The sequence below is a fragment of the Gymnoscopelus braueri genome (assembly GCF_963280865.1).
Source record: "Gymnoscopelus braueri genome assembly, chromosome: 5".
Taxonomy (NCBI): Eukaryota; Metazoa; Chordata; class Actinopteri; order Myctophiformes; family Myctophidae; genus Gymnoscopelus; species Gymnoscopelus braueri.
This window is the reverse complement of record NC_137606.1, coordinates 49,552,448-49,561,137: the sequence shown is the minus strand read 5'-3', so window position 1 is coordinate 49,561,137 and position 8,690 is coordinate 49,552,448. Positions and strand designations below refer to the sequence as shown.

The following is an 8,690-nucleotide window of genomic DNA, read 5'->3' as shown; positions in this document are numbered from 1 at the left end:
CACGCAATGTCATTTACAACTAAACATTGCTCTCAAGAATGTTTTTGAAAACATTGAAGTGAGAAATAGACAATGCAATAACCGAAAATGTATTCTATTTGATCAACACTTCCTTGTTTTCCGAGGCGGCCAGCGCAACACTTATGGAATACTTTCATTACCATAAGCAAGTCAATACCCTACTTCGTTTTGTTGTTACTCTTGGGTCAATTTATGTATTCATTTATTAAGTAGCCTTGTAATAAGCGGGATAATGCGGTATAAGTGTTGATAAAGCCTCGGTGTTTTTAACTTTAATCATCCTCGTCGCCGTCTCGGGTGTTATTTCTCAACAGCTACCGGCGCGGCGACAATTAACCCTTACATAGGCTGCACCTCCGCCTCCTCCCCGCCCTCACGCTCTGGTCTCAGCAGCAAAGTTCCTCCTACCAGACCAGTCAGTCGGCAGTTCTATCCCTGCCTCAGAGTCTCCAGTCTCTACTGTTACTGTTACTGTCTGTTAGTACATCATCATCTTTCTGCTTTTTACGCACCGTCGCGTCGCTCCTCTTCCTCTTGCCAGGAGGACCTGGCAGCCTCCGTCTCTCTCTCTCTCTCTCTCTCTCTCTCTCTCTCTCTCTCTCTTTTCACTCTCTCTCTTTATCTTTCTCTCTCTTTCACTCTCTCTCATCTCTCTCTCTAACTCCCCCTCACATACACACACACACACACACACACACACACACACACACACACACACACTCGGCAGGACAGCAGCAGCAGCATTCAACCCAAACAACAAGTACCACACACACCATGGCTTTACTAAAGAACGCGTTCCTGGGACTTTTCATGGCGTTTCATACTGTTACCTGGGGAGGTGAGTGAGTGGATGGTCGGGAAACCATAGCGTTTTACTGTTATTTATTTATTATAATGTTATTTTATTCATACTTGTACCTGGGGAGGGGAGATGAGTGAGTGAGTGAGTAAGTGGTCTGGAAACCACAGCTTTTTACTGTTATTTTAAATGCTGTCTGTAATGACTAAGGTCGCTTCAGTGGTCCCAGTGGTTCCCAAAGTTTTTAGCTCAAGACCCAAAAGAGACATTCGACATTTGCCTAGTGAAAATAGAAGCTTGTGGATCGGCTATTTTCCACTACATTTTTTGTTTTAATTTATATTATATTTTTTCATTTCATTTATGAAATACTTTTGAAAAATGTTGGAATTGATGAAAAGTTGATGAAAACATTTTTGGTTTAATATAGTTTTTATCTTTTGAAATTATTGTTTTTATTTATTTTTTACGTAGGAAACGAAAAAAAGGGGATATTTACCCGCCGCGACCCATAAGAAATGGTCCGCGACCCAAACATGGGTCTCGACCCACTGTTTGGGAACCACTGGCCCATTGCATAGGCTACTGTCTGCAGGATAAAGTTGTGTGTGCTATTTATCTGCTCTTTGGTTTCAGGTCCTCCTGCACAGTGAGTGTGCAAACTGCAAACATGTGATGCACACTCAGCTCCTTGTTTAGACTTTCTGTAAAAAAAAACAAAAATGTAAGCTAGAAATTATCACATTAAAGTCGAATGGATTGATTATGAATTTAGGCTACACCAAAATATTCTTTAATCTCTTGAAGTGAAGTCTTGAAAATGAAATATTGTTGCACTATAATTCATAATCAATTGCCTAATTAATAAAAAATAGTTTTGGCGGATGATACCAACAACTGGCCATTTACATGATCTAATAGCCTACAGCACTTTAACATAATAAGCATATCATACACTCTGGCTTAATATTCTTTGCACACTTTGGAGCGTGTGTGTTATTTTTACCCTAGTCATCATCAGCTTGGATTTGAATGGATTCTTTGAATGGAAGTACATGAAGGTATGCTGTTATTATGACTGGAACTTGAGGAATGAAAACGTATTTTTCTCCTGTTTTTCCGTCTAACTAGTAAATGTATGTCTGAATGAATGAATGCATCTTTGGAAGACAGTTATAATTTGTACGTTCAGTCTTCAGTGAAAATACCATGATGAGATGTCATGATGCTTAGGCTAATTACAGTTTTCTCCGGTTCTGAGAAATTAGTAACAGCAATGTCTATGATGGTTTCTATGGCATTTATGTTTTTTTGTGTGCGTGGCTGCAATCCAAACAGATCCACTGTTGTCAGGAACCAGCAGGCCTGCTTTCTGTCAGCGGGGGTCTGTTCCCAACTGACCTACACTGGCAGGTCTTTTGGCATGCAGCCATGTTTGGATCACACACACACACACACACACACACACACACACACACACACACACACACACACACACACACACACACACGCATGGCAGGCAGGCAGGCAGGCAGGCAGGCAGGCAGGCAGGCAGGCAGACAGACAGACAGACAGACACACACACAGACACACACACACACACACACACACACACACACACACACACACACACACACACACACACACACACACACACACACACACACACACACACACACACACACACACACACACACACACACACACACCTACAGTGTGATGTTTTGTGTGAGCCTGCTGTGTGCTTAGGATCAATATACACAGGTACTTGACTGTGTCAGGCTCTAGTTGCTTTGAGACAAACCTGGAGACATCTCAGTCTCTCTCTGGCAGTCAAACCCATCTACTGGAACTGTTTAGGCTTGTGGCAACAACAGTATAGCCTACAGATGGACTCTTATGATAGTGATAACTCCTGACCAGCACCCCCATGTTTTGCATCATATTTTAATGTTGACTTTTGATATTGAACCATTTAACCCTATATGCAGTACTTCGTTGTTGGTCAAAGGCTTGAGCTTTGGGCCTATAGCACCTATACCGTTTAAAACTTGTTAATGCGGCTGGTCCTTTAAATCAGTGCTTGAATCATTATATGACACCGGTACGAAGTTGGGAGGCAGATTTGCGGGACGCATTCTTATTCGTGAGGCAGAGATGTATTTATTTTTAGAAGTGTGTGTGTGTGTGTGTGTGTGTGTGTGTGTGTGTGTGTGTGTGTGTGTGTGTGTGTGTGTGTGTGTGTGTGTGTGTGTGTGTGTGTGTGTGTGTGTGTGTGCGCCTGCCTTTATATGCACTCAGGGCAAGAGGTGGCTTGGTATCTCAGCTTTTCAAGCATTGCAACTTTGATATTTCAAGTGATCACCTTTTTAAATCGTGCCGGCGTGCACTAAGTCAGTTTGTGACCCCCTGTTCCCCCCTCATCCTCCACAACCCTTCCTCTCCGTGTCCCCTGACCACCCCCAGACCCCCACCTCCCTGAAGCCCCTCCTGTCTACATTCATCCGTGTGTGTCCCCTCCCTCCATCTTGTCCACTCATCCCCCCCATGTGAACCATTTCCTCCCTCCTCCCTGTATTGTGCTGCTCATCTCCTGTTTTAGTTCAGGCGTAGCCTTTGTCGCTGATGCCTTTTCCACCTCTTCCTACTCCTCTTCCTCCTCATCCTCTTCCTCAAATGCTCCCCTGCCTGGATCTCCCGTGTATTCAGCGTTCTTATCGTCGCTGTCGGGCAGAAACTTTGTATCTCCATATTTCAACTGCTTTAGTTTTTTTTGTAAATTAATGCTTAATTATTGTATTCTTCGTCGTATGACAGTGGCCAGTGAAAAGTATTTACAAGAGCTTGTGACTAAATAATAACTATCCATTGGATCATAGGTTATTATATTTTGTCCATTTCCTAAAAAGTAACGGTTTTGGAAATACAAGGTTTCCACCCCCACAGTGACGTTATCCTACCTGAGCTCACCCTAGCGCCCCACAACTTTAAACACCCACCACCACCACCCCCCAGAAAACGCCCCACCTACCTCCTCTGTGGTCCCTCTCGTCCCCGTAGCCCTCTGTCTCACCCACGATCAAAGGAATGTTCAGTGTTCCTGGAATGTTTGGAGAGCCACGACGAATACTTATCAGAACCACATCGCCGCGATGGAAGGAGAGACAACAACGCGTAATGCAATTTAATAACGTTATCGCCGGTGCTGTGGAGTAGTGTTTCACCACATAAATGGTGCATTTATTTAGCAACTTTACAATGTTACTTACTCATATGCCTATTACCCCTTCTGGGGCATATCATAGGCCGTCAACAAGCGATCTCCAGGCATCTCTGTCTTGGGCTGTTCTCTCCAACTGGCTCCAGGTCATCCTCATGGTCTTGGTATCTTCCCTGGGCTAAGGTGTTGATGTCTTGTTGATCTCTTGTTGGTGTTTTTGTAGCCAACAAGAGAGTGTTGTTTTTACGGGGCGGGGCAGCTAACCCCTGTCCTTGGCAGAGATTAATTTACAATGTGCATTACATCATTCACCTGTTCACTCACATATTAACCCAGTTTTTTGAAAATAAATACAAATATATCTCAAAATATTTTGTTCCAGGGACCTCCAGAAGCAAAGATTTGAGTTACGAATGTTTGCTTTAAAAATATATATATTCAAAGATTTGCTTAGCTTGTAGATCTGCTATTTTTGAATAGCCAAAGAAATCTAAAATGACATAGATGTGTCACAGATTCCTGGATTGAATGGGTAACACACATGAGGCGGAGGAAACCATGCAAGGCACCAACCTACTCATCGGGGGTAGTTAAGGGTTAAGTGTCTTGCTCAAGGACACTTCGACACTAACACAGAGAGAGCCGGCGGGGATCGAACCGGGAACCTTCCCATTCCAAAGCGGCCGCTCACTCCTCCTGAGGAGGTAGGCGACATAATAGGCGGCGAACATTCAGCGAAAATAGTATTGCGCTTGTAGATCGTCTATTTTTGCCGAAGAGATTTGGTGTATTGGGAGGACAGGAGGGGGCCAAGCAGAGACCCCTGAGAGACACCGGTCAACAAAGTATATAGGGTTCAAGTTAAATAATCCTATCAAAGTGCTTCTGTGGTTTGTGTGTATGTGCGTGTGTGCGTGTGTGTGTATGTGTGCGTGTGTGCGTGTGTGTGTGTGTGTGCGTGTGTGTGTGTGTGTGTGTGTGTGTGTGTGTGTGTGTGTGTGTGTGTGTGTGTGTGTGTGTGTGTGCGTGGACGTGCATGTTCGTGGGGGCTTAATGGGCATAAAATGTTTATAAGGCAAGGCAGGCAGACATTATGGTTTTATGTTTCCACGCTGATTAATTTTCTATGCAGAAATGTGCTATGCCTCCTGCTGTGTCTCAGGTCATTGATAACATCATTAAAAATCACTTCATTGCAGTCGGGCAGAAACCTTGTATCTCCATATTTACACTTTTTGTGTTTTACTTTTTTCATAAAAAGGAATGGTTTTGGACATACAAGGTTTCCAGCCGACAGCAACGACCTGTAAGAGGACAGTGAGTACAAGGAACCTGCTGCTGTCCAGATACAACTCTTTACTCAACCTTGCTGGAATTCAGTCAGCATAAAATATATAGAAAACTCAGCCCGGTGGATCAAAAGGTACATTTGGCCGCTATGCAACGCCTCTAAAAGGCAGCATTAAAGAAGGACTTTAAACGCAAGCTGTTGAGCCAGAACATTAGATCACTGGTTCTCAACGTCGGATCTGGGCACCACCGCAGGTCCAAATGGACCCCGTAAATGGACCCTTACGGGTCGTAAATGTCTGTGGCCTAATGCATATCAAACAGGGGGTCCTTGAAATAAAAAATGTTGAGTATGACTACAATATATCATTTTTGCCTACACTGTATCTCTCCATCATGGGCAGAAGTGTTTAATGGTGGGTTTCGAAAGATTTTAATTGTTCTTGTTAATACCCACCCAGGGGGTCGTCCAGGTGGCGCAGGGGCGAAGCTCTTTTACATTGGGGTTTGATTCCTCAGCGGTGACTCCGGCTTGGCCGGGAGAACACTATTGGCCGTGTTCCTCACGGGTTGAGAAGCCGGGGTGGGGCGGCTGATCTCTGTCGCTGCACTATAGCACCTCCTACAGGTTGACCAGGCCACCTGTTCAGCAGGGAGCGGACCTGGGAGGGATAGAGTGTTCGTTAGGTCCTCCTAGTGAACCTCCTCACTGTCAGGTGAAAAGTAGACTCACAAGTCAGTCTGTAAACACATCGCTCAATGGAGAGAGACTGAGTGGAAACTGTTAGAAAGCTTAATAAAACGCTGCATGTTTATATGAAGCCCAGTGGGAAATTGGTGTGAGAATCCTAAATCCAGTCCCTGGAGGCTATCTACAGACGGATAGGAAAGGCATCACATTCTATTTGCAAATGACTCTGGTTCATAGAGGTATAATATAACTAGAGGGCGGATTGCCCCGCCCCCAGCTATCATTTCAATGAATGTGCTCAGTGGCGTTTTGAAGCACCCGGAAACCTGCCGGAAGTAGAATTATTGGTTCGATTTTGACCACCCGTAGAGTTATGAGCATGCGCACTAGTGTCCTTTTTGCGTTCTACGGCAGCCCGTGTGTCAAGGATTGAACGCGAGATATTTATTAAATACACTCGAGATGCATATTTATATGTAAATGCATATGTATGTATGTATAATATGTTTACATATTTATATGTATAAATATAAATATCTCTCAGTATGTTTTGCGCGTGCATGTATTTCTCCCCGCCTGCAGTTCCAGCTTTGGCCACTGGGGTGGCAGCTTCAATGTTTCTCAGCAACTCTGGGGGCTTGCCCTGGTTATGGATATACTTCACTTCCTGTGACATCAGCCAATCAGGGGAGGCCAAAGGGCAGCAGACACGTCTGACCACCGTCGTTGATCTGTGCTGCTGTTGTCTCAATTATTAACATAATCGCCTGATCGCAATTGTTTGCAATTTGTGTTTTACTAAGCCTAAAAGGCAAACAGAAATGTCATTTTTATATTCCAATGCCAAAAACAAGTCAAGTACAATGTCACAATAGTGACAGCCCTGCTGCTGAGGGGCGGTGGCTCCGTTCAGCGCTCTGAAGACAGCTCCTGCTCTTCAGAATAAGAGAAAACTTCACTGACAATCAATGTCTTTGTTCTTGTCCGCCCGCTGAGCAAAAGATTATGAGGTTGAGCGATCTGGCACAGGATCAGCAGAGCAGCGGAAGTGGAGCTAAATTCAGATCTTTTTTTTCCTGGAACGCAGTGCAGGAATGCTTTACTTTTAGGCCCGCGACTAACTGACTGGTTCGGTTGTACTTTACATGTTATCAAGACGGGTTTATTTGTCAGTCACTCATACCAGCCAAATGTTGGTGGGCCATGTTCCGCAAAGACTGTGCTAACACAGCAATACAAGACAATGATAAAAGAAAAAAATAAGATAAGATCAAAAATAAAGTTAAAAGTAGAACGGTGGGTGGAACGGCAAGTATCATAAACGTTGACCGGATTCCCAAGAGCTGATCTACAAGCTAGCACTGTGAGCTTGTAGATGATCTATTTTCACCTGTTGTTCGCCTCAGAATAGGGACGGGTACAAGTGGTTAAGTGGTCTGTTATGCTGCTACTGGTTGGACTGGGACTGAGTGGTTTGGCTGTAATGTATGTTGGCCGTTGTTGAAGAGTAGTTGCATCACGGTGTGAAGCCTTTCTGCTTCTTTAACCACTTTCAACCTGGTGTCCCAATGTTGAGCATGTCATTATAGAAAAGGTCTCCAAATGTAAAGATTGCAGATCTACAAATCTCACAACGCGTCGTGATGCGAAGCGTTGTCAGTTTGTAGATTGACAATTTTACTGTTCCTCCTGGCACTCAGTGCCACGCTATGAGCTTGTACATCTGCTATTCTGAATATAATATATTTTGCATATCTGCTATTTTGAATAGCCAAAGTATAAAATATGGACAGCCCCCCAAGGACCCCTGGGGGTCCTTGGGGGGTCTCTCTAACCTTTTCATCCATCTTCATCTGCTTCTCCGGAGTCGGGTCGCAGAGCAGAGGTAACAGTTGCCGAACCAATTTAGCTAGGCCAGCCAGCGTAGAGATAATCGTCCACCTGGTCCTTGGCCCCGTACCTGGAAAAAAACCTCTGGCTCCTTTCCTTGTAAAGTAGCAGCAGCTCTACTTCCAGTTGATTGACGTAAGGAAGATGTCAGCCATCATGAGAGAGTGTTTGATCTCCCTAAAGAGGATAAAGTGATATTATTAATAATAATGAAATTAGAGATGCAACTCTATTAATAACCACTTAAACCCTATTTTTTTTGGCTATTCAAAAATAGCTGAGTAACATGTAACTGTAACATGTCTCTGTCAACTAACCGTTGTTAGCTTGTAAGTCAAGTTCTTGTCATGCATTCATTTCATTAAAACAACTTTCAGACTTCTGCACTGGTGGGTTCCCAGTGAGAGAGAGAACACTGATCCCCCACAATGTCCCCCAGTCCAGCCATTTAGCAGCAGTCTGCCTTTTATACTAGTCTAGAAGAGTCTGTCCTGTCCTTGACACATGGCTTCTTATCTCTGTTTTAAAATAAAGCCCTCGGTTATCTGAGCACATTGTTTATGTGTTCCCATGGCAACCGACTGATGCAGGGACACAGATGTCAGAGCAGCTCACCGCTGTGTTTGGTCTAACCTGTGACAGTGCTACATCCATCTGGATGTGTGTATACTGTTGCTGTCGGGAAGAAACCTCCTATGTCCATATTTAAACTTTTCCCTGTAAATTAATCTCCTACTTTGTCATACTACAGTCACACAAAAGTGCAAAAATAGCTAATC

At 44.0% G+C, this 8,690-nt stretch overlaps 1 protein-coding gene across 6 annotated transcripts in view; it reads left to right on the top strand.

Annotated features, from left to right (window-relative positions):
• The first annotated feature begins 466 nt into the window (after positions 1–466).
• mcamb (melanoma cell adhesion molecule b) overlaps positions 467–8,690 on the top strand; it is an 82,664-nt gene continuing 74,440 nt past the window's right edge. For all 6 annotated transcript variants that reach the window (XR_013933207.1, XM_080428974.1, XM_080428973.1 and 3 more), the window contains exon 1: positions 467–859. Coding sequence is in view for 5 of the 6 variants with exons in the window: in XM_080428974.1 (XP_080285100.1) it covers positions 796–859 (64 nt within the window). In the remaining variant the exon portion in view is untranslated. The remainder of the gene's footprint in view (positions 860–8,690) is intronic.